This window comes from Nelumbo nucifera, chromosome 1 (genome assembly GCF_055504915.1).
Source record: "Nelumbo nucifera cultivar China Antique chromosome 1, China Antique-T2T, whole genome shotgun sequence".
Taxonomy (NCBI): domain Eukaryota; kingdom Viridiplantae; phylum Streptophyta; class Magnoliopsida; order Proteales; family Nelumbonaceae; genus Nelumbo; species Nelumbo nucifera.
Window position 1 is genome coordinate 179,972,509 of NC_142649.1, and position 25,354 is coordinate 179,997,862.

Here is a 25,354-nt window from a genome sequence, read left to right on the forward strand (position 1 = left end):
TCCTTTTGTGAAAATTGATTGTAATATGAGCTCTTAAAGTAATGAAAGGGCCTCATTAGGCTTAGGAAAAAAATATATGAGGCTAAAGTAATGTATTATGTCTTCCTTTAGTTGAATTATTCAGTTGTTTAAAAATTTCTAATAGATCTTTGCAGATTTCAGGCTAAATTCAATATTTAGATAAAATGGTAGAGATTTCTTTTTAATAGATATAAATTTAAGATTTTATTTGGTTTTCATGGTTTATTAGAAAAAGGAGTGAATAAATATTATATTTTAAGATGAAGAGAGACATTTTATGTTAGTGAAATAAAACGATAATTTAAATAAATTTATTTTTCTATGTCAATGCAATGATTCATGTTATTTTTATCTTTTTTTTTTAAGAAAATGGAGGTATTTTGGAGCCGATTAGGATTTAAGAGAAAAAAAAGTGAGAAAAATAAAATAAAAGTTTATATAAATATTTTGATAATTTAATACATCCCTTGGGCCAATTGAAAGTTATCACAATGAAAGTTTAAGAAAGCAATTGTCACTCACAAAAGTCAAAAGGGATATAAGTCCCTTTATCCCCAAAAGTGAAGAGAAGTTTGAAAGGAAGCCAAACTTGAGGTTTCAGAAAACCCAGGGAGGTTTAATGGAATACAGTCGAACCCATTACCACTTTTTTTTTTTTTTTTATTCCCGAATCTCGACCCCCAATTGCCAGTTGTTGAACACGGATTGGCAGCATCGTCACTCTATGGAAAGGCTGCTCCACGCCTGCCTGCTGGCTGCTGCCTGGGACTCTGGGAGTGGGGAGTGGAGATACGAAATTACCATTTACGCTCCGTTTGGGAAGAGTGCCTGTATATGAATTATGAAACATGCATATTTGTATTTGTATTTATAAATTATAATTTACCTTTTGCATTCATCCCAAACTGAGCCTTGGACATTTGGGGGAGGGTAGGGCTACCCGTGCAGTGTAGCCCCCTTCTCTTATCCCACCAAAAAGTGAGATCAGTTAAAGAATCCCACGTGGGAGCATCTGGATCCTATAAGCTGGAAACAACTGAGAAGAAGACAGACTGGCGAGCGTTCCGAGAGTAAACAGGAGGGACGATCACATGACAGGGGTCATGGGGTGGGTGGGGGTGTGGTGTTGGGTGCTGCCTTGCTTTGCTGAGTTGCAGTGTGGGGCCCGCGCGGTCGATGACGGGGCCCACATAGAGAGAGAGAGAGGTATCTGAAAATCACACACCCATCAATCCACCTCTTCTTCAAAAGTTCAAAGAGAGAGAGAGAACATCGCGCCTCAGATCCGTTTTCTGTGATTTTTTCCTTCTTCCGTCTCCACCTCTCTCTGCGGCTCTCCGGAGCCGTTTGCAGAGATTTCAAGCGTTTTAAGTCTTCTAGGTTTATTTTTTTCTTTAAGCGAGCGAAAGAGAAGCCGTAGAGAGAGAGAGAGAGAGAGGGAGGTCAGGTTGCGATCTAGGTTTCAAAAGAACAACAGCAGAAAAAAAAAAAAAGTCGCGGGAGAAAAATAATGGCGGTTTCTAGGGTTTCTTTCGGAGTAATGGCGATCGTCGCCCTCATCTTCAGCATTGCATTCCCTGCCGTCCAGGCTCAATCCTTGGCCCCTGCTCCGGCTCCTACAAGCGACGGTAAGGTTATATTTTGTCGTTTTCTTTTATTTTTCTCGTCTCTTGAAGGTGAACGTTATAGTTTAGATCTGCTCCGTCGATCACGTCATCTTTTCCAATTTCATGTTTTTTGGCCCTTTTGCCCTGTTATGTTTATGCTGATGTCGTTGTTCCTATTGAGCGAGCGGTTCATGAGTTTGGATGCCCGCTACTTACATTACCTTCACTACTATTTTTCGATGATTATCTTACGTCCACTTCATTGATGTATTTTTAACGCGTTTCAGTTCATTGCTTTTAACGAAGTTATAGTTTTTTTTTTTTTCTCTTGTATCTAGGTTTTATAACTAAAAATGCTTGCGGACTCGTCATTTCTTTAAGATCCTCGAGTTTCTCTCTTTCTTTGGATATCCATCAATTTCATCTTTGTTTTCCCCTCTTCCTCCTCACCTTGAATCTGAACTCGGCTGCTCAATTGCTCATGAACTGGCGTATAATGCATGTAAATATAGTCAATACTACAAATGTCGAGAGCAACTCTACTACTATATGTAATTTTGATTCCCTCCCTTTGGCGGAAAAAAAATCTGAATCTGTGGTTTTGAATACCTGTTGTTTTCAAAATCTATTTAGAGTCTGTTAATTTATTTTTACTGGTTCGATTTGACAAGATAGGATATATTGTTAACCCAAAATGATATTCTGGTAAAACCTTTGTGGTAACTTTGTCTACACATAACTTAAGGGTATTGGAATTGATCTTTGTTTTACATTCAATTACTCTCATCTTTTCTCTCAACTCTACCTTGGAATTTTGATTTCTCAAATCTTTCTGCGCCAATGCCCTCTCCCTCCCCTCCGGGTTGAACTCTTAGATTGTATTAATTGCAATTGATGGCGACGGTGTGTGTTGTTATTGTGCTACAGGGACATCAATCGATCAAGGAGTTGCATACGTGCTGATGTTGGTGGCCTTAGTGCTCACGTATCTCATCCACCCATTGGACGCCTCATCTTACAACCTCTTCTGAATTGGGTTGATGATGATCAAAAGATAGGAGGATTAAGGGAATCTGCTTTGGATGAGAGAACACGGGGAAAGATACGAGATTTTGCTAGATGGTGGTGTTGTATCATAAAAATAGAAACGGTGATGAATGTCTCTAGTATGAAGTTGGTTTATCTGATGTTGACAATTATTTTTGGATTTGGGTGGTGCATTTTGTTTTGGTGGGGAGTTTAGTTGGTCTAGTTGAAAGGGTCTCTCTTCTTCCAACCTTGTTTACTTTCATTCCATCGTCAGTTTTACATATTCTTTTTCCTCTTGGGTTTTGTTCTTTTGTTGATCTCAGGCTATTTATGTTTCCCCTTGTTTCTTAACTGACGTTTGTGTGGACGATATCTGGTTCTCTTGGATAGTAACTCTACAAAATAACGCATTGCAATGCGTTTGTCACGACGGTTAAACATGTTCTATACACAAGTTGAGACATTTCTCTCTTGACAGACATGCTTCCTTCCAGAAGTTTATTATACCATTGCCTTGGGGCTGAACTGGTTGATATGTATTGGCTTTTTCATTTTTTGGGGTTTGGGTAGAAAGCTATCCATTCAAATCACATCTCCATTATTAACTGTGACAAACCATGTTCTTAAATATTAAACCAAAATAAAAAAATAAGAGAAAAAATGTTATATACTTCGACCAGTTTTATCCCACCTATATTGGGCCCTGACCACGTGAAACTCTGTTTTGCCCCACTATAATCTGTTTATGCATCTAACGGTTATTAGTTAACAATGAACTATCATTGGTTAGGACTTAGGAAATACTATTAATTGGTAATCTATTATTAAGTGTAACTATATGTTACTATTAAATTCTTAATTGTTAATTAATATATTATTAATTCTAGTAGTCTTATAGATTGTCTTGTCATATAATAATTATACCATGAATTAATTGCTATAAAATTTAGTCGCCGCCAGTTGTGCAAGTTAAGGGCAGATTAGCATTAATGGTGGTTTGCAAAAGTTCAAAAGATACGGGTCGGGTAGACCCTTGACCCTCGAAATAATTGAAAAACAAGTTGCATGAACCTGATGGACCAACCAAAAACCTATGAAACAACCAGTTTCCAGCAATGTTCAGAGGACTGAAATCACTGCAATTAAAGGTTGTTGCAAGGCACTGTTAATAGTTGCTATATCAATATTAACAGATTGCCCGAAATCAGTGACTAACAGGAAATAATTGACTGACCTAAAATTACGAATTAAAATATCGGACAAAAGATATTTTAATTGCATTGGAAAACACATAGATACACTAAATAATAATTGGATGTGCTTTAGAAACGTATGGAAATGGACAAAAGATACGAAAACACATAAATACACTAAAAAAATAATACAAATTTTATAAATACATTAATTACACTAATTTTAAAAATTAAAATAACCACAAGTATAAATACATAAAAAAGTATATTTTAATGATAAAGAAATATATTACTAATATTACAAATCTTGTTGATAATCAATCAAGAGTAGGACTCGTTATATACTTTTTACAAAATAAGACGCACAAAACCATTATTACTTTGAATTCTATAAATCCAAGACACAAAACATATGTAATTTTTATATTTTAATTACTATAACAATTTTTTTCTAATTTTACTTTTCAGCATTGACAAAAAGTCAATTAAATATTAAATTTTAAAATGTTTGATAATATCAAAATTATTATCATATGAAATTCATAATTTTTCTACATATAGTATTATCATATTTTTACTTTAATCTTAACTAAAAGTATATTAAAATTATTAAAATTTCTAAGATAATATCATATGAAATTGATAATTTTTTATTACTAAAGTAACGATTCCATTATCAACATTTTTTTTCTATAAATTTTTCTAAAATAACAAATAATTTTTATATAAATTTAAATTAGTGGATTTGATAAATTTAATTTAATATTATATTTCTGAATATTTTGTAAACAAAATTTTTTATTTTTATAAATAATAAATATGTTACTTTTTAGTCTAAATTAAAATATCATTGAATAATTTATAAAAAAAATATTAAAATTTGAAGATACATATAATATACAAATTTATGAATTTCAAGTACTAAAATAATTATTTTATTATTAATATTTTTATTTGTATAAATTTATTGAGTAAAAAACAATTTTTAATGTTATTTTTTTATTTTAAATTTTTCTTTTTAAAAATATACTATTTATTTAGGTTGCATGTTAATAATGAAATTAATAACAGTTGTTTTATTTTACTTGATATCACAAGTTGCATGATGACATAGTGCCTCAAGACGTTAGTCGCATAGTGGCACATGCATGACGTATCCTGTCGATATTTTAATCCTTGCCAAAAACTGATAAAATGACCAATTGTTGGGCTTGGGTCATCAATCGATGAGATGGTCTGAACTCTCCTTTCACCAACACAAAATGTAATAGTTGGGCTTGGGTCCAAAAATTTTAATCTAACAATCATGGTTATTGTTTTTTTGTGAAAAGATGGAAAAAATAGAAAATAATGTTGGGACTTTACCTTTAGGTGGTAGGCTAGGCTTGGATCTCATTGTGATGAGTATGAAGAAACTAAAAAAGATGAATAAGAAGAGGGGGGTGCTTAAATGATGAGCTTGGATCTCCTACCCACAAGAACCCTATTCGCACCTCATTACAATTGTACATTGAGAACACTTCTCATGTACGTATGTACCATTCATGGGGAGATGTCCATGAATATATTCTCAATGTACAGCTATTGTATCATGTGGGTGGGCATATGGGCAGGATTCTTGTGGGCAGGACATCTGAATTATTACATGATTGCATATCCAAACCCAACCATCAAAATCAAACTTAATTAGAACCACAATCCTTGATGAACCCATTTTCCTCTATATCTCCACAAAACACAAAGCAAGTCTGAAACTGCCGTTTCAGTGAAGAACTAGGATCTCTCCAAAACAGGGGAAGAGTCTCAGTTCATCACTTTTGGCAGAAGAAAGGGAAGAGAAGAGTCTCAACCGGTTAGCTTTGGTAAAAGGGAGAAAATAAGCCCATATAAAGAAAGAACCGATATTGCTCAAGTTAGTTTTGGAGCCTGGGGGAGCAGGTAGGGGAAGGGAGGAAGGAGAGAGAGCTAATGAGAGAGCAGGAAGAAAGGAGAGAGTTTTAAGGAGAATACTGGGGGAAATGGAAAAAAGGAGGGGTATATGACGTAAACAACCTTGCTTTATCACCTTCTCTCATTTTTACTTAAAATCGTTTCTTACACCTTTTACCCATGTTAATCTACCTTCTTAAAAGTTAAAACTACTCTTAGTTTCCCTTTCTAATTTTTGCTCATTCAACCAAAATTGCTTTAAAAGAAAAAGAATTTTAAATGGCAATTATAAGAACAATGAAGAATTGCAATTAAGGACTGTATATTAATGTTTACCAGATTGATAATCATAGACAAATATATCGAAAATTTTGGATTGTTTCTTATACTATAAATAAAATGCGGAAGAGGTCCTCGCGGACTACAACAATTATTAGTGGTGGAAGAAGCAGAGAAAAATATCTAACAAATCGGTCAAAATATCTTCCCGGGGGAACATATACCTGTTCAGTGTTGCAGATGGTTTACCGGAGATCAATCAAAGCAAATCTTTCGGTGATCGTGAGCCCGCAAAGGCTTCAACTACCGACCATGAGAAACAACTCGGATAGCTCGGGGCTGTAGCGTTGTGCTACTCGGAAGGGAAAGAAAAAAAAAAGAAATATAAATTCACAGAAAGGGGTTAGACATCAGTCCTTTTTTTTGTAACTAAAACAAAGGGTTGGATATCAGTCAAGAATCCGCCAATTTGTAATCAAACCACATGAAATGGCCTCAAAAGATGACGGAAAAGATATCACCGAACCGAACCACCCCAACCTCGACCGGAAAAAAGAAAAAAAATCGACTTAAATGTAACAAAATTTCAGAATTATTGACGAAACTTTTACGTGAATAGAGGCAAAATTGGGTCGACTTGGCCACGAAGAAAGAGATTACCAGCGTCAGCCATCAGCCCGAGAAATGATCCAGAGGAAGCTTTCTTCGCCTCTAACTCTACCATTTCAAAGGCAAAACTGAGGAGATTGCAAGAATTTCTTCTGTGCCAAATTCTTCTTTCCTTGACCGAAGTATGATGTATGGACTGGAATCCTAGATCTGCAAAGTTCTCCCACTTCATTATGAAGATGCACTTCTTTGAGGTAGAACATACTTCACTACTTCATAGAAGGAAACAACAATCCCGACTGATGGACCCGCACGACCAACACGTGGGCCAGCACCTGTAAAAAGTCCTTTAATTCCCCCGTCCCTATTCAGCAAAAAAAATAGTCATATCATACGCAAGGTTATAAGTCCAAAGTATATGAAACGCAAGGTGTATGGAAAAGACGATTTTAAAAGCGGATCGAGATACGTTTTAGATATGTATAAATACAGACAAAAAATCATAATACATATAAATATATTAAAAATTCAAATAAATCATAAAAAAATATATTATTAACAATACTAACAAGTTTTATATGATTGTAAATAAGTCATTTAAATATAAAAAACCATAATTTAATGTTTATATAAAATGTGGGATATCGAGATATAATTAGTAATCGTTGAAAAATGATGAAAAAACTAAAATGTGAAAAAAAAAACACAAAAAAATAAAATGTAAATTTATATACATCAATTTTCAAATAACCAATAAAATTATCTTAATATTTATTAGTATATAAAATTTAATAATCAATTTCAGCATTTATTAATAAGCACCACTAAGAAAAGAGTAAATTGACTCAAAACTAAAAAAGCATATAATTACAACAAACAAATTGGAGTGGTTTAGTGGCGAAATTATGGGCATTAAAATCTAATGACCAGGGCATTAAAACCTTGATCATAAGCAGCTCAAAGGCATCATTTAAAAAGTCCCACTTCAGCGTGTTTGTTAAACAACTCATTTGTCGATCATGGGGTTATGCATGTATTCATATGAGGTGTAAATAGAAAGGACAAGAAATGGTTCTCATCACTAAGCAGGTTTATTTAACAAATCACAACCACCATTTAACCCCATCAACAATGTCCCAAAGAGAGCACATCCTTGTGAAACAACCAATTTCCATCTTTCCATGGTTTACGGAGTTTTGAGATATGAAGAATCTCCAAACCCAAGAACAATAATAGGGAGTTCTTTGAGAAATTGCCGAAATTACATTAAGAAGCTTATGATCATTTCATGTAAAGTTGGTCTTCAGCTTAGTATCCAGGCACAGAAATTGGAAATTTTCTGATGGACATGACATCCCCAAACATGGTTTCTGAATCGAGTAGTTAATCACCGAGATGACCAACCTATTTTTGTCGAGTGGAGCTACAATATGGCTGATCCAGACAATCCATCAGATTGAGAATTCCCAGAATTGGTCATATGTTCACCCGTGTTGATATCAGTTCTGTATGGATTTTTGCCCCAACAAAATTTTCAATTTTTAATGGGAAAACCTACAATGAAGAGCTTATTTGTGAGGGCTTGACAAAATTTATTCCCCGTAAACAAAAGGAGGGTCAAAGGACAATTCAAACTATGACCCACCAGATTAACTGCAATATGGAAAATTTTCTGGGTCCTCTAGAATTCATGTGCAAATGAGCTGAGAATTCTTAATTCAATGTGGTAACTGGTAAGTTGGTTTGAAGCTCAAATATAGTATCTATAATTCCTCTCCATTTTATCCTGAAAATTTTCAGCCAGAAAGATCGGAATAACCCCTTTGTGAAAAACTTTTAAATTAAAAGGTTAAATAATATGATTTATCAAAAAGAAAAGAGTTAATATGGAAAGAAGGATTTAGCACACAGTGAGTCCATTGGATCCAGTAATCCATTATTTGATGTATGGTCTACATCAGCCATACAATTCCTCCATGTGACATAAATACAGGCTGTCTAGGAAAGCATCCCTAATTGACTCAACTAGAGAACCTACATACATATGCATGTGGGTAAAGATTCACTAGACAGGTGAATTAGGGATTAAACTATACAAACCTACCTATTTCTGCCATGTAGGGGATGTTGTGGTCAATTTAGACCATCGACCAGATAGGGGATCTACTAGACATGCAAATGTTATATCCCAATTATATCAGCATACTAGCTTATTCTGCACAGGTGGCAAGGTGTTTTGAGCCAATGCAATGGGTATATATGTTCATATGTGCATATTAAAACAAATCATACCTCCAGACCTCCACCAATGTCTTCCTAGTTGTCATCCTCAATGCCCTTGTTGGGTCCTTCTGGATATGAACAAAATACAAGTTGGTGAATTAGAACTAATCAGACAGAACATCCTAGGGTGTTGCTCATGCTATGTACAAGTGACCATCTGTTAACACATCAAGAGTATATCTATAAATGTAGATGGATATGAATTGGTTGAAGGTGTAACTAGCTTAGTCAATATGGTTAGCGGTTGAGCACCAGATCATACCAACCACTACCCACCAACAAATAAGCAATCCTTTCACAGAATCAACCCCCAAAAAAATAAAATAAAATAAAATAGAAAAACAGAAAGAAAGAAAGAAAGAAAGAAAGAAAGAAAGAAGAAAACATAGGACATTGATAGTCCCTAATTCCACAAGTGTTTTAGATTCGACTGCATGAATATCAGAAATATTAGACGTTAAGCCTATGAATTCGGAAAATACTTGGCTCCTACTCCATTGGAGGACATGTGTCCTACCGAAGGCATTTCATACAATAAATTCAAGGTTTAGGTTTAGGGATTTTAGAGTTTAAGGGTTCAGAGTTTAGATTTTAGGGTTTAGGTTTCAGGGTTCAAGTATGAAAATCAAGAGGTGGTAGGACGTATGTCCTCCAACGAGGTAGGGGCCCAGTATTCCCCTATGAATTCCTAGGGTGGCTAGTCAATCCCATGGAGTTGGGGCAAATAGGGAATACAAATACAATTCCAAGTTTCCAACCAGAATAAGATGACTGTCAAATATAAACTCCATTCTCAACCAAAAGACGTTGGGTATACAACCCTGAAATCATTACTAATCAGACTACCCATTTGTTCTTTCAGGAAAAAACTTAATGGTTTTAATGAAATATCAGAAAGCATAGATGGTATTCTAAAATTATAAATCTTAGATGTTTAATTTATCAATAGAACTCAAAAGGCTATTATCCAATGTTGGCCCCAGCCATGTAGGGTCTTGGGAGGTAGGCTGCATACGGTCTTAACATTTGGCATTTTTTTCACAAAGTAACCACTCTCAGACTCGATCCAGTGTTCTCACACTTTACAGCAATATATCATAGAGAACCATCATCTAATCTTTGTACCAACTACATGGGGCAGGCTACATCCTTATATTGGAGATATAAGGATAAGGGATATTTTGGATATTTTGGATTTTGTGTAATAAAATGGGGAGATTTTGCCAAATGTTGTTGATATTACACACCATGGTGTGTGTAATTAACCAAATCCCTTTATATAAGAGATCATGCTGATTCCAACCAAGCACCCAAAAGGCATTGTTATATATTGGTTGTGCAAATCAATGTTCAAAATATTGATACCCTTAAATAATGCAGAAGGGGTGTATATGCACATTTTTCTTTTAGTTTTAAAGGGGTGCTTGGACAAACAAAATGTATGTTACTGGGTGTGTGTCTGTGCATAGCATAAAGAGTTGTTTTGTACCTCAATTTGTCTTCGAGTTTTCACAACATCCAAGGGACACGTAGCAGCAGCAGCAAGACTACCAGCAATAAAACCAGCAGAGAAGTTTGCCCCAAAGATGCTCCCAGCATTAGCATCCTCACCAACCAAACCAAGGATTCTTCTCCTTATCTGTATAATTTAAAGAAAGAGAAAATCAAAAGAAAAGACAAACATCGTCTTAAAGGGTAGGCAAGGCACATATAGAGAAGTTAGAAAAAACAAATATAGCAATGCAAGGTTCAAAGTATCGATGCACGCATACACCGGATGGGGCATATCAGGAGTTTCAACCCCATGATCTCCCTTTTTTTATTTTTTTTTTCGAAACTTGTTCAGAAGGGTTAGTCTAAGGCTTCTCTAGAGATTGATAAAAAAAAGGGCTTCTCTAGAGGTGTAAATTGGGCTAGGCCGGGCTGGCATGGCACAACCTTGCGGGCTGCCTATGCTTTAGCAGGCCATGCCATGCCAGCCCACGGGCCTACGTGATTGTGCCTACCTCCTCTGGGATCCTTAACAGGTCAGGCCTGGCACGAGCCTAGCCGGACTCAGGTCGTGCCATGCCGCGGCTTGTGCCATCCTTGCACCAGGCAATGAAAGGCATATTTTTTTTGAAAAAAAAAACTGAAAACATAATGAAAATTTTAAAATAAATGAACAAAATAGGCAAAAAATTAAAAAAAAAAATCTTAAAAATCTTACCAACCAGCTGGTTGGCACCTTGCATTATTTTATATGAATTTTGATGTTTATAATTGTTTATATATGAAATAATAAAATGAAATTAAAAAATTACAATACAATTGGAATAAAATAGTATAAAAATTTGAAAATAAAAATTTATATATGGGTCGTGTCGGGCCATGCTGCAGACTGTCGTGTCCAGTACGACCCACTTTGTCGTGTCGTGTCGTGCCAGCCTGTACGCCTAAAAATCCAACCCGGCACGGCTCGTGTGCTACAATAACGAGTCGGGCCCGGCACGACCCGATTTACACCTCTAGGTTTCTCTACCCCCCTAAAACAAGTCAAATACCAAAACATTATATTTGGTGTATCGGTCACCGATACGATACAGGTTGATACCAATGTTTTAAAAGCACAAGGCATAATAGGTAATTTGCACCTGAGGCATAAGGCACAAGGCGAGGCGCATGCCTTTTTGAAGCAAGGCGCAAAAATACAAAAAAATAAATAAAAAATCAAAAAATATTAAACATAATATTAATAAAAAAAATATAAACTTAAATTTTAAAGTAAATGTTTTAAAATTAAACACAATAAAATATTAAACATGAAATGCATCTCGCCTGTGCTCCTAGGACCTAGGCGCATACCTAAACATTATTGGTTTTATTAGGGTATGTGCCTAGGCACACCTTTTAAATCACTGACCAACACATGATGAAATTTTGAACCTTGTAGCAGTGGAAGTGGTTGAAAGAAGGAACTCACTGGCTCAAGGGTTGACCAACAAATAGCAGAGAAGGGGACATCACGGGCAAGTTGTGCTCCAACACCTGTCCATAAGACGCGGTAGCTTTGAACTACAACAAAACGAAAGCAACAAAAACACATTAGCTCAATAGAAATGCATAGAATTCTTAATCTTAATGCTTACCACTTTCTTGTGAAACTAATTGAATATTAGTAGACATATTGGTCTACTTATGTCTCAGAAATTCTTGCATGGTGCTAGTGATTTAAAAGGCGCGCCTGAGGGCGCCTAGGCACAAAGCGAGGCGCATTTTGGGGTATGCGCCTCACCCAAGTCCTAGGCGCACCCCCTTTCAAAAGGCGCACTAGGCGTGTGCCTGATGCGCCTTGTGCCTCAACCTAGGCATGCGCCTTTTTTAAATTTTGCGCTTTTTGCCTTGGTTCCGCCCCCGGACCCCCGACCACGCCCCTCGAGGCAAACCCGAACAAGTCTATGTTAGGGCTTGAAATTCTTATTTCTCACATGAAAACCCCTATTTGCTAGTGTTGTTCATTCATTCATTCCAATAAAATATCTTCTTAAAAGGCAATTAAAGTTATAAAATCATTATTTTTCATGTAAGAAATAAGAATTTCAAACCCTAACATAGACTTGTTCGGGCTTGCCTCAAGGGGCGTGGTACAAAGGCGACTTATAAAATCAAGAATGCAATAGGATTTACATCACATTATCTACTTGAAGCAATGCAATTAAGGGGAAAAAAAGAGATTGTGGGTTTTACATGCTTGAAAATGCTTTATATATTTGCTTTTATTTTTAAATTTTCATTTGAATACGCTTTACATGTTATGTTTATGTATTTTAATTTTAGATAATTGGCTTTTTAAAACATTTATTTTAAAATTTATGTTTATATTTTTTATTAACATTATGTTTAATATTTTTTGCATTTTTTAAATTTTTTTGGCATTGTTTTGAAATTTCTGACTTTTTTTATTTCTTAGCTTTTTTTGTAGTTTTGTGCCTTTCTTAAAAAGGTGTGTGCCTCGCCTTGTGCCTTGCGCCTCAGGCGCAAATTGGCCCCCTGCGCCTTGCACTTTTAAAACACTGCATGGTGCTTAGTTCCATGTTTAATAACCCCACAAAATCTTTGTTTCAAACGGGGAAATATTTATCATTCATCAATTCAGGTTCCTTTAATAAAAATTAGGGAGTGTTTCCAATATGTGGAAGATATGGTCATCTGTCATGAGTCAAAAGTTGGTTACCAAATTCAATTCAACAATCAATACAAAAAGGATGGATATATGACAGATACTTTATATGTATGAATAAATGTTGCATGGAGATAAAAGATTGTCAGCATCTGAATTCTGAAACTAGTACAACATGTAAACTCAGCAAACCCCAAAACAGGGGATTCAGTGGCTTGGTGAGTATATGTAAACTTTCAAGTTTTATTTTTAAATTTTAATAACATTTTTGTTTTCTAAATAATGGAAATTTTGTTGCAAAATAAAACCAATTAAAATGAATAGTACCAAGTAATTAGATATTCAGAACATATGGGCAAATTTTATCATAAGAGTTCAAGATTTTTCAGGCACAATAAAAGATTCAACAGAGATAAATGTCTCCTTGCGTGTCAGAATATGTGCATACGCATTTTATGTGCATGACTGTTATTGCATGAATTCACTATCAGCTGTCCATCCAGTATATTTATTATTAATATATTGGCCATACATTCTCTCCCAGAAATTGCATTTGTACCTATACCTACAAAACTAGTTCAGTAAGACTATTTGATTACTTTTTACACTATATTCTTTATCAAAGAAAATCTAATGCCACATAACAAGTTGAATCATAATAAACCGTGCCTAATGTCCGAATGTGTGTGCGTATATATATAAAGGAGTAAGGTAATTTTATTAAAAGAAACATCATAATATACAGCAGCCACAGGGTGGGTACGGTACAACTTACAGTTATTTAGGTTACTATTTGCACTCCTGACAGGTGAAAGGACCCCAAGTAGAGTTTTCCATACTCCTGGAGGCTTTGCACCAGTTTGAGTTTCTTTAAATGCCTGAAATTAAAAAACAAATACAGAGTAAAAGAATTATAGATGTGTCAGTAAACTAAGTTGGAAGACCAGTACTCCAGAACATACAAGTGAACGAGCTCACACAGTCACTTGAAATTTCAACCCAAGGAAAAAACATTAAAAAAAAGCAGATCTCAAGAGAAGATTAAGCCTTCTTTCCAACAAAATAATTATGTCAAATACATAGAAAACTTAAAAAAAAAAGAGAGACAGATAATGGTAATAGTGGTGCTAGTTGTTTCTCATCAGCTTCATGTATTTTGCATAATGGTTATAATGGCTACCATGTCATATCCAGATTAGTTTATCAAAATGAGATAGGATTCAGATAGCAAATTAACAACTTGATTTGGTTATTTCACTTGAACAAATGGGATACTATCCTGGGGATATACTGGACCTAAATCAAAACAACCAGTTGATTAAAACAATCAAGACAACTGCATGATCTGACAACCAAAGTTTATATACAAGGATAGTGTCTGTTTTTTGTTTAGTAAGAGTCTAAATGACCCAGAGACCTTCCATATAAAGAGGGCCTCACATGTTCCTCTTGCTGAACTTTGTTCATGAGGTAAATTTTGGCTCAAAACCCCTTGCCACATGTTGAAGACAGACCTTCTATAGGGGCCTATAATAGAAGTTGGAAGTGGTGCTGAACATGTTGGAATCATCTAAGCCTAATCTTGTTCGGTTACATGAATCATGTTTCACCATTCCATTCTATTTAGTGGAACATGCAGAAACATGGATACTCAATAAAGTGTTTGACCCATAATGTGTTTAATGCTTATTTAACAAAATATCTGAAATCTGGAATCTGGAGACTACAAAAATTTGTAATCTTTTAAATTTTCAAGCCTAGGTGATGAACATGTTGCTGCTTACATACTATATTCAGATTTCAGCATGAATGCTCCAGCAAAATTATCATCATTAAATAGGGCAATACTGTAAATCCAGATTTAAATCAATAAATGATTTTCTTTGCTGATCAAAAAAAAAAGATTATCATCACTAAATATATACTTTGAATGGTTCATGTTGCTTGGTGAAAACTCCGGTGCAATGTGGGTATAGTGCTGATATGGACCAAGGGGGATGAATACATGGCTAATCCATAAGGTCCCCTATCCAGCGGATGAGATTCAGACCAGTCACTAAATTCCTCCACATGGATTAATTATATGGGATTTAGTTGTAAGCTCTCCTACTTGACCCAATTACAAAATCTCCATAGATCAGATGCATTTAACAAAAAAGCTCTGATGCACTGGCCAAGTTATGAGCTGATAATCATAACTCATAAGCATATAAAAATGTAGTTCCACAAGTTTAATACCTGCATGCGGGTTCTTGCTAATTCAATTGGATAGCAGGTAATGCAAGCCAAGGATCGTGCAACTGATCCTGCCACTAAGGGGACATATGGTGTCAAGCTAGGAGAATTCTTGGTCGTAAATTCCTCGATCCAATTACGGAAGATGTCATAGCATGGCAAATATATCCCAACCTGGTTGACAATTTAAAAATCATTGGCCACCATGAGAAGCCTTGTAAAAAAGAATTTTGGCATCCCAACAGAACTGTTCAGTAAAGATGCACTGATACAGGATCAGTCACCAACAGAAATGTTAAAAATATAGATGAAGCTTAACCAACGGCAAAGGAAAAAAGGGGAGTGGGAAGAACTTACAGTTGGCACAGCCAGTGCTAAGCCTGCATTAGTGCCTCTCCACAGCCTTGCAAATCCTTCCTGAACAAGCAAACCCCATTCAAACATCATAAAACCAATAAAAATGTGCAGTATAAACAGGCATATCCACTTAGGTGTATTCTTAAGCTCTAGGAGTATCTCTAGAAGGTAATAAAATGAGGGACAGTAGGCTATGTATAGTTTGGACATATCCATATAAGATCACCTACTGCATTAGTAAAAAGTGATCTGTTGCAAGTTGATGGATCTAGAAGAAAGCAGGCCAAAAAGGACATGGATTGAAGAAGTGACAAGTATGCAATTTACAACAACAAATAGGGCTCCCGAGAAAGTGAATTGGCAAAACAGGATGTAGCCAACCCAGTATAGTTTTGCAAGGCTTGGTTGAGTTGAGTACTGTTGTTAGAATGATTTGTTAGTTGTTTCTGCTGTTATAGTATTTTATGCTGTCAGTCTTAGTGCGCTGTCAGCTTGTTTACTGTCTTTTATTATTGTTTTTATTAGGGTGTGCTGCCAGGGGCAAGGATGTAATTTTTCCTTCTTTTATTTTTATCTCATTAATATAAATAGAGAAAGCTGGGCGCCACCAGCCTAATGTTTTGGCTCCCAAACAGACAATCTCTCTTCTCCTTCTCCCTCCCTCTTCTCTTCCTTCTTCTCCCTTTCTTCTCTTCTTCCTAGAAGAAAACATGGTATCAGAGCAAACTTCTGGGCAATAGGAGGATTTTTTCTCTCTCTGAACTACATATCCTCTCATCAGTTTTTTTTTTTTTTGATTTCTTGAACTGTGAGGTGCAAGAGCCCAATCGGAGTGGTCAGAATTCTCAAACTGACTTCTCTGGGTTCTTCCTTGATCGTAATACCAAGGAAACCCTAGTGGGTGACAGCCGATGCTGTGAAGGCTGCATTCTTGTTATGTTCACCTTCGTACAGTTGCTATATAGGAGGTTGTGTGCTCCCTCGTTACAGGTATGTGCTGCCTTTTTTTTCGGGTGTGGCTTGTGGGGCATAATGGTGATACTAATTTTTTGGGTCTGTTAGTTACTGGTAGTGATGCTTTCAGCAGGGGTGTTCCATTCTAGGAGGCAGATTGGTGTGTGTTTTGTGCCTACATGTGTGTTGCGTAGTAGAAATAGGGTAGAGACCTATTTCTGTGTACATCAGTGGTTCCTTTTGAATTGTAGAACCTGCCCAACATGGAAACTGAGGATTCAGCTTCGTCTGGGGTTACACCAACTCGTGGCACAGCTGGTATGAATGCTGAGAATATGTTTTTTCCGATGCTAATCAGCCCTTTGAATGGTTTGAACTATCTAGAGTGGGCTAAAGGTGTAAAACTATATATTACAGCTAGGGGAAAAGCTGGATAAATATATGGAAGAGTAAAAGAACCTAATGGTGGGACAGCTGAACATGACAGGTGGGATCAGGAGAACAGTATGGTGATGCCTTGGCTACTTGCAGCCATGGAACCAAGTGTAAAGAAGAATTTTATATGGGCAGAGACTGCAAATGAGATATGGGAACAAGTTAAACTACCTACTCTGAGCAAAGACACTATGCTAAGATTTATTAGTTACAGGCTGAATCCTCAACCTGTAAACAGGGTGTCCGCAGTTTGTCAGCATATTATTCAGCTCTTACTTCTGTTTGGAAGGAGTTGGATCACTATCAGACTATAGAATAGAAGAATGATGATGCCAAAGCCTATAAGAAGTTGGTATATCAGCAGCGGGTCTTTGCTTTCTTGTTGGGACTGAATCCTATGTATGGGCCTCTAAGAGTTCAGATTTTGGGAAGTCATGAATTGCCTTCTCTCCAAGAGGTGTATGCCTTGGTCCAATCTAAGGAAAGTAGACGGAGTTTAATGATTGCAAATGAGGGGGAGCAATAGATTGCATTAGCTGCAACAGGTGGTACTAATGTAGGAAAGAAAAGTGGTGATCCCAAGAAAGCTGATGACAAGGATAAGTTGTGGTGCACTCACTGTCGACGCTCAAGACATACTCGTGCTTCATGCTGGGAGAGCTCTTTGGAAAACCAAAGTGGGCTGTAAAAAAGGAAGAACAGGGTAAGGTGCAGGGCCAGAAGAAGAAATATGCAGCAAATATGGCAGCTCAAAATTCTCAATCTACTGGTAACCCTAGTGCAACATAGGAACAGTCCATGAGTTCTGACCCTAAGGAAGATATCATGAACTCATTCTGTAATCATCTGGGATTGTATGGTAGGGCTCTATATCAGATGGACAACTCAATTACTAGTACTCCCTCAAATTCATTTGCATCTACATCAAGTAATGCTACCTTCGCCTTCCATGTTTCCATTGCCACTCATTCCCCTTGGATTATTGATTCGGGGGCCTCGAACCACATGACCGATAAGCCAAATCTTTTCTAATCAATATCTCTTCCCCATGGCCTCAACCTTAATAATGTGTTACACATACCTAAACTTCCTATCAATTTGCTTTCCATTAGTAGTATCACAAAGTCTTTAAATTGTAGTATAACATTTTTTCTTGGTTCATGTATTTTTCAGGATCTAACTTCTGGGAGAACAACTGGTAGATGGTCACTATACTCTTGACAACAAGACTGGTTTCTTGGTGTCATTTTTAGTTGGGTCGTCTTCAAAGTCACATTGTTAGTTGGGTCAATCCAATAAGAGTCAAGTTATTTTGTGGCATAATCATCTAGGCCATGTGTCCTTTGAAATATTAAAGTATTTGTTTCTGTCCTTATTTAAGTCATGTTCGGTGTCAGATTTTCAATGTAAAACGTGTCAATTGAGTAAACATTGTAGAATAACTTTTCATTCAAGTAATAAAAGAGCAAGTTTCCCTTTCCATATTGTGCATTCTGATGTCTGGGGGCCTACTACTATAACTTTTGAGGGTGGATATAAATACTTCATCACCTTGATTGATGACTTTTCTTGTTATACATGGATATTTCCTATGCATACCAAAGACGAAGTCCCAAAGATTATAAGGGACTTCTAGAGGATGGTGTTCACACAACTTCATGTTGAGATTCAGATCTTTCAATCAAATAACACGAAAGGATATTTCCATGGTGAGCTTAATGAATTTTTTGCTTCCCATGGATCCCTTGACAAGAGTTCATGTGCAAGAACACCACAACAAAATGGTGTTGTTAAAAGAAAGAATAGACATCTTGAAGTAGCACGGGGGATGATGTTACATATGAATGTGCCGAAACGTTTCTGGGTAGATGTTGTTCTTGTTGTTGCATATGTAAGCAATCACATGCCCTCTAGAGTATTGAACTACAAGTCGCCCCATCAGTTGTTGTTTCCTCAATCCCCTCTGTTTTCCATCCCTATGAGGGTGTTTGGTTGTCGTGCCTTTGTTCATAATTTGTCTCCTCATGGCAAGTTGGACCCTCAATCTATTCCATGCATCTTCCTTAGGTATCCTTCCTCTCAGAAGGGGTACCGATGGTTTGATCCTGTTGTTCATAAGTACTTTATCTCTATGGATGTTTCCTTCTTCGAGTCTAAACTATTCTACCCTGCCTCTCCTCAGGGGGAGAGTAGTACAGGAGAGGAAAAACAGTTTAAGTCTCTCTTCCCTCCATTCCAAATCCAACTCCATTTCGTGTCTTCCTACGTACACGCTGTAGAGACCAACAATGTTCTAAAAATGTAGAGCTATTGGATACTAAGCAAACGACGCCATCAAACTCCCAGGAGGCAAATCCAAATGAGCCAAGCACCCTTGTCCCCGTTGATTCCCCTGTTCCCATTTCGGTTGTGGACGATCTTGACATCCTGATTGCTCACAGAAAGGGAGTTTGATCGTGAACTACAAAACACCCTATTACCCACTATGTATCTTATGATCATATTTCCCCCCCTCACCATGCATTCTTATCTGTTGTTGTCTATTGATAGTATTCCCATACCAAAAAATGTGGCAAAGGCCCTAACTTGTCCTGAATAGACAGATGCTATGAAGGAGGAGATTAATGCCCTCCATAAAAACCACACTTGGGAGTTGGTGGATCTTCCAAAAGGAAAAGACCCGGTGGGGTGTATAAGTGGGTGCTTACTGTGAAACACAAGGCTGATGGAACAATAAAAAGATGCAATGCAAGGCTAGTAGCAAAAGGGCACACAAAAGTTTAGGGTATTGTCTATGATGAGACTTTTGCCCCTGTAGCGAAGATGAATTCAATCCGGGTTTTGTTATCATTGGCTGGAAATCTTGATTGGGAATTGCATCAACTTGATGTAAAAAATGCCTTCTTAAATGGTGATCTGGAGGAGGATGTTTTTATGGTTCAGCCACTGGGCTTCTATGCCAAAGGAAGTGAGAATAAGGTGTGTAAGTTGAGAAAGTCCCTCTATGGCCTAAAACAATCTCCTAAAGCATGGTTTAGCAGGTTTCATATGGCAGTTCAGCAAGTAGGATTCAAACAATGTCAGCCTGATCACGCTCTCTTTGTTAAGAGGTGTCAAGAACAAGTTGCAATGTTGATAGTGTATGTGGAAGATATCATTATCACAAGGAACTGGAACTCCAAAAAAACCAAGGTTGAAGGAGTTCTTGGCTTCTCAATTTGAGGTGAAAGATCTAGGTCCTCTAAAGTACTTTCTTGGGATTGAGGTTGCCCGCTCAAAAATGGGTATCTTCATCTCTTAGAAGGAAGTACATTCTAGCTCTGCTACAAGATATAGGCAAGCTAGGTGCAAAATCAGTAGACACCCCTATGGATTTTAATCATAAATTGGGTGATTGTGATGGTGAACCTCTAAAAGATGTGAAACAGTTTCACAGACTAGTGGGAAGATTATTTGTCCATGACACGCCTGGACATAGCTTATCCGGTTGGTGTTCTAAGTTAGTTTATGCATTCCCCTAAGACACCACATATGGAGGCTGCAGAAAGAATTCTTAGGTACCTAAAGAAGTATCCAGGAACTGGCTTACTGTTTCATAAGCACAACCATCTGAAAGTGGAAGTTTATACAGATGTCGATTGGCAAGTGCTATAGATGACAGGAAATCTACAAGTGGGTACTGCACTTTTGTGGGAGGAAATCTAGTGACATGGAGGAGTAAAAAACAAAATGTGGTTGCAAGATCTAGTGCTCAAGCTAAGTATAGGATATGGCACATGGGGTGACTGAAGCACTTTGGATGAAGAATTTGTTAGGAGAGCTTGGGTTTATAGTTAATAGCCCCATGTCTCTTTACTGCGATAATAAGGCAGCCATAAACATTGCTACTAACCCTGTCCTCCACGACAAGACAAAACACATTGAAGTGGACAAGCACTCCCATACAAGAGAAGTTAGAAAAGGATGAAATCTGCACCCCATATATTAACTCCAAGGAGCAGATGGCCAATATTCTCACAAAAGGACTTCCATACTTGCGACATAATGAGCTATGTGACAAGTTGGGCATGATAGATATATTCAGCCCAACTTGAGGGGGAGTGTTGTTAGAATGATTTGTTAGTTGTTTGTTGTTTCTACTGTTATAGCATTTTATGTTGTCAGTCTTAGGGTGTTGTCAGCTTGTTTACTGTCTTTTATTATTGTTTTTTATTAGGGTGTGCCGCCAAGGGCAAGGATGTAGTTTTCCCTTCTTTTATTTTTATCTCATTAATATAAATAGAAAGTTGGGCACCGCCAGCCTAATGTTTTGGCTCCCGACCAGCAAGTCAATAAGGTAAACCAAAGGTAAGAGGACCAGGTCCCAGGTCAAATGGTCAAAAACCTCAATTCCCCGTTACCAAAAGAAGCCCTAAGAAGCACCAATATACATCAGTGAGTTCTTACAACTTGTATAGATTTTCCTTGTGTTCTTTGTCTTCAAAAGAAAAATGAGTATGGAAATAAACCTGTCTAATGATTTTGTAGAAGACATCAAGTGTTCCCTTGTACCGAAAACAATCAGGAGGGCAAGCCATTTCAGCACCAAAATATCCGGCACGAGTGCATGATGGAGAACATCTTAGGTCTGAAAACATCTGAACCAACATATTCCAAAGCAAAATTAATTGGCACAATCATTGCAAAGATGGAAAATAATACAAGTTCCATTTCAATAATATAAGGACCACATTGGCAAAAAAATAATGAATTAAAGAACCAAAGCAGAGGTGATGGCTCATCCTTCTGACTTGGGAACCATGTGAATCAAATGCCCATGGTTTGGGGAAAGGAGAATTCAAGAATACTTTTTTAGACTAGTTGAAGATCGAGGAAAAGAACATGGAGGTTATCTCTTGAGACCAGTGACATGACTGCTTTTAGGGTCTTGTACCTGGTTTTGAGATAGATTGCCAAGGACGATTGTTTTCAAGGACATGGATGATTATGTAGCAAATAAATTACCTAAATTGGGGATTAATTGGAAAAAGAAAGCTCAATGATTTGTCAAAAATAAGTAAATAAATAAGCAAGCTCAATGTTACCAACTACCACCATTTAGTGCATTGTTAAACAGAGAATTCCAGCATATGAAGCAATATTTAACATCTAAATCACAAAGATCAAACCATCATTTGTTAGGAATATTATTTGGTTAACAGCTATTGTGTGTATTATTACATATACATATCATTATACCAAACTCTCTCTAAATCATGAGATACCTGTTCTCTTGTTGAATTGCTGTTTACATTCTTTACAAGAATTAAGACAAATGTCAATAAAACCTGAACCTGAATGTCAAGATTGAACACAACATACCGTGTCTGGTCCAAGAGAAGCCATACAACCATTAACTTGATGTCTTGAATGTGAATAAGGAACTCCAGCGGCCTGAGCTTGTAATCTCGTCTGAAGTGTAAGGGAAGAATTAAAATATATATATTTTATCGAATTTAGATCCATTACAAGACCTAAATCTAAGAAATGTAGTCAAAGCATCTGGCAGAAAAGTCAAATTTCCAAATTGCAGAAACGAGCATCAACCATTGTTCTCAGAAACATGTATACAACAACACTAAAAATTGAATGGGAAAAAAAACAAAAAAAAAACTCTTCTAAAGAACCAATTATGGAGTACCTATGTCCTATCTGTTATATGAAAAACAAAGAAGCAAGGGCAAATTTTGTTCTATCTTTTAAAATTAAAAAAAAAAAGGAAAGAAACAAAAGAGCAAACATAAACACAATCACAAATCAGCAACATCAATCTCCAAAACAAATACAGCATAATAACAACCAATATTTCACCAAAAGAAATTTTTTTGGTCGTTATTCTAAAAACAAAAAAAAAAGTAAGAATGCAACTACAAGAACTGTATTGCTTCAAGCTACTGCATTTGAATAGAAGCGGAAAGCAGGATACGTAACGACTTATCTATCTCAAACATAGTGAAAGAAGAAAAATATCGAACCAGAAAAGAAAAAGGGAAAAGTTAAAAATAAAAAACCGAATAGAGAACTTACAATGGCGAGCAACAATCTCAAAGAAGGAAGAAAGTAACAAATGGGCATACTCTAAAATCGCAGAAATAATAAATAAAATCATCGAATACATAATAGGGAGCAATAGATACCTTGGCGACATCAAGGGGGTTAACAAGGATCGCTGATAGGAAGGCAGCACCAGCGGCAGAGAAGGCACGCTCTCCGAATCCCAAATTGGCATCGGGAAGTGTGTTAGGATTGTTGGATTGAGGTGAAGAAACTTCCCTCCTATCTTTAAACATGGCGTCAGACATCGAAGAAACGTTCCCGTCGAAATCGACTCTTGATGCCGCTGCGCTCATCCATGAAGGAAAATTATGCCTTGAGCCCCCCATCCCTTTACACCAAAAACTCGCCGCCCCAAATAATAACTTGAGAGATAGAAAATGAAAAGGAACCAGAAGAAGTTTAAAGACAGGGATCGAATGGAAAACAGACTTTAATTCACTTAGAGGAGAATAAATAAACCAAAACCCACCAGAGATTCTGATAAAAACAATGGAGAAAAGAAACAGCCCAGGAAAATATTCACAACGAATAACCAAAAAAAAAAAAAAGATCAAATAGATTAGCTCGAATTCTTCCTCGTAATACTTTTGACAAAAGAAAAGCAGAACTGAAGTTGAAATTGTCCTTATTGACTTCAGATTCGACCAAGTAGTTTAGTATGCCGAAGAGCAAAAGGAAAGGTAATTAGTAAAAATAAGGGTAGCAGTAGGAAGAGAAGACTGAAAGGAGGAGAAGAGACTCTGCTGCTCTATTCGAGCTATCGAAGAGAAAGAGAATCCCGAAACTGTTGGGCCTGTACTGTAGGAAAAATGGGAACGAGAGGGGGACTCTCCACTCTCCGTGGTCTGTGGTAATTTTTTATTAGAATATGGGGAGGTAAGTATTCTAGGGCTTTCTATTGTCCATGGAGTCATGGGAAAGGAGGGGAGCGTCAAGCGTGACACGGACACGTGGTGTTGAAATTAGAGCGCCCAAAGTCCAAACAACAGAAGAGTGGCAGGGACTCGAGCACGGTGATCAAGAGAAGTAGAGAATCTTTCTCTTCCCCTCCCGCTCTCTAATATTAATATGTGAGAGAACTGACAAGGGGAAAATGCGGAAAAATATTCTGAATTCCATTGGAGATTTATAAACCATTCTATATAAAATTAATATTAATTTCGAATTGACATTCACTCCAATTATATTTTGGGCTGGGCTTAAAGATACTGATCCTAGGCTGAATCGTTATTTTCTTAAAATGTGAAAAAGTATAAATAAACCCAAAAATTCTAACCCTGAGCTGAACGTTATTTTTCCAAATTTATGAAGATCACATCATTGATCCTTGATTGATTTATGTTTTTGTGGTATCATATTTAGTCGTAAGTCGAAACCCTCAAAAAACAATACAAATTTATGAGTGTAGTAAATCATAATTTTTTCTTTTTTTATCCGACTATCAAAATAGAATCGACTGGAACCCTAATCAAAGAAAAATGGTATTAAAAAAAATTAGAGCCAATCAATCAGTATAGTGTTCGTCAAAATTCACTAGACGTGACGTTTTGATTCATCAAAGCTCTTCTCGTGCCATATCTTTTTTTTATTATAAACTTTTATTTTTTTAATTATATTTTCTCAAATTCCATTTATACCACCATTACCCTTGCGTCCCATAGGTTGTAAGGTTGCAAGGGGCTACTCGAACGGTGCGAATACCAAATTGCTCAAGCCGAATTATGCGCCGCACAGGCCACAGCCCATCCCTCCTATGCATTGAGAACATCTCCCTGGGGGAAAATATTTCCGATGCGGTTTTAGTTTACCTCTTGTTGGCTGTTTCAGGTGGTGAATGTACTCGCGAATAAACATGTGTGCTTTGGAACTGCTACATGTTCATATGATGACGTGGACAAGTATTATATTTCCACAGACTCAGAATCGGTGAACGAGTTAAAATCAGCCCCCCACAACGTCCCGACATCATTGGGAGATATTCACAGTACACGGCAGAGATGTGCTGTGGGACGTTGTCGGGGGCAATCTTGTATGATTGGGGGGGGGGGCTGATTTGATCTCTCGGTGAGCGTTCCTACTGAATCATTATTGCTCCACAAGATAGAGTAATAGAGACGTGGGTAGAACACGTGGCGCATTGGGTAGAGGATACGTCACGGCTGAGGCCA

General features: G+C 36.9%; 2 protein-coding genes across 6 annotated transcripts; one reads left to right on the forward strand and one right to left on the reverse strand.

Moving 5' to 3' along the window:
• Window positions 1-1,147: 1,147 nt before the first annotated feature.
• On the forward strand, window positions 1,148-3,008 carry LOC104600308 (arabinogalactan protein 41-like). The gene is made up of 2 exons (XM_010263184.3): window positions 1,148-1,649; window positions 2,556-3,008. Exons 1-2 carry the CDS (start codon window positions 1,532-1,534, stop codon window positions 2,657-2,659), a joined length of 222 nt encoding a protein of 73 aa, XP_010261486.1. The 5' UTR covers window positions 1,148-1,531; the 3' UTR covers window positions 2,660-3,008.
• Window positions 3,009-6,141: 3,133 nt separating this feature from the next.
• On the reverse strand, window positions 6,142-24,211 carry LOC104600307 (mitochondrial carrier protein MTM1-like). 5 transcript variants are annotated; one of them, XR_016080732.1, is made up of 12 exons: window positions 23,267-24,193; window positions 22,452-22,541; window positions 21,599-21,727; window positions 15,702-15,761; window positions 15,348-15,518; window positions 13,885-13,987; window positions 11,913-12,004; window positions 10,440-10,589; window positions 8,960-9,018; window positions 8,313-8,453; window positions 8,072-8,221; window positions 6,896-7,031 (listed from the first exon to the last, which is right to left on the reverse strand). XR_016080732.1 is itself a non-coding variant. In XM_010263183.3 (10 exons), exons 1-10 carry the CDS (start codon window positions 23,510-23,512, stop codon window positions 6,899-6,901), a joined length of 1,233 nt encoding a protein of 410 aa, XP_010261485.1. In that variant the 5' UTR covers window positions 23,513-24,211; the 3' UTR covers window positions 6,142-6,898. The 5 variants fall into 5 exon arrangements, 3 of the variants coding, with proteins under 3 accessions (XP_010261485.1, XP_088751579.1, XP_088751578.1); XR_735653.3 differs by lacking the exon at window positions 8,313-8,453 and having other exon boundaries at window positions 6,904-7,031; window positions 23,267-24,190; XM_010263183.3 differs by lacking the exons at window positions 8,072-8,221; window positions 8,313-8,453 and having other exon boundaries at window positions 6,142-7,031; window positions 23,267-24,211.
• Window positions 24,212-25,354: the final 1,143 nt, after the last annotated feature.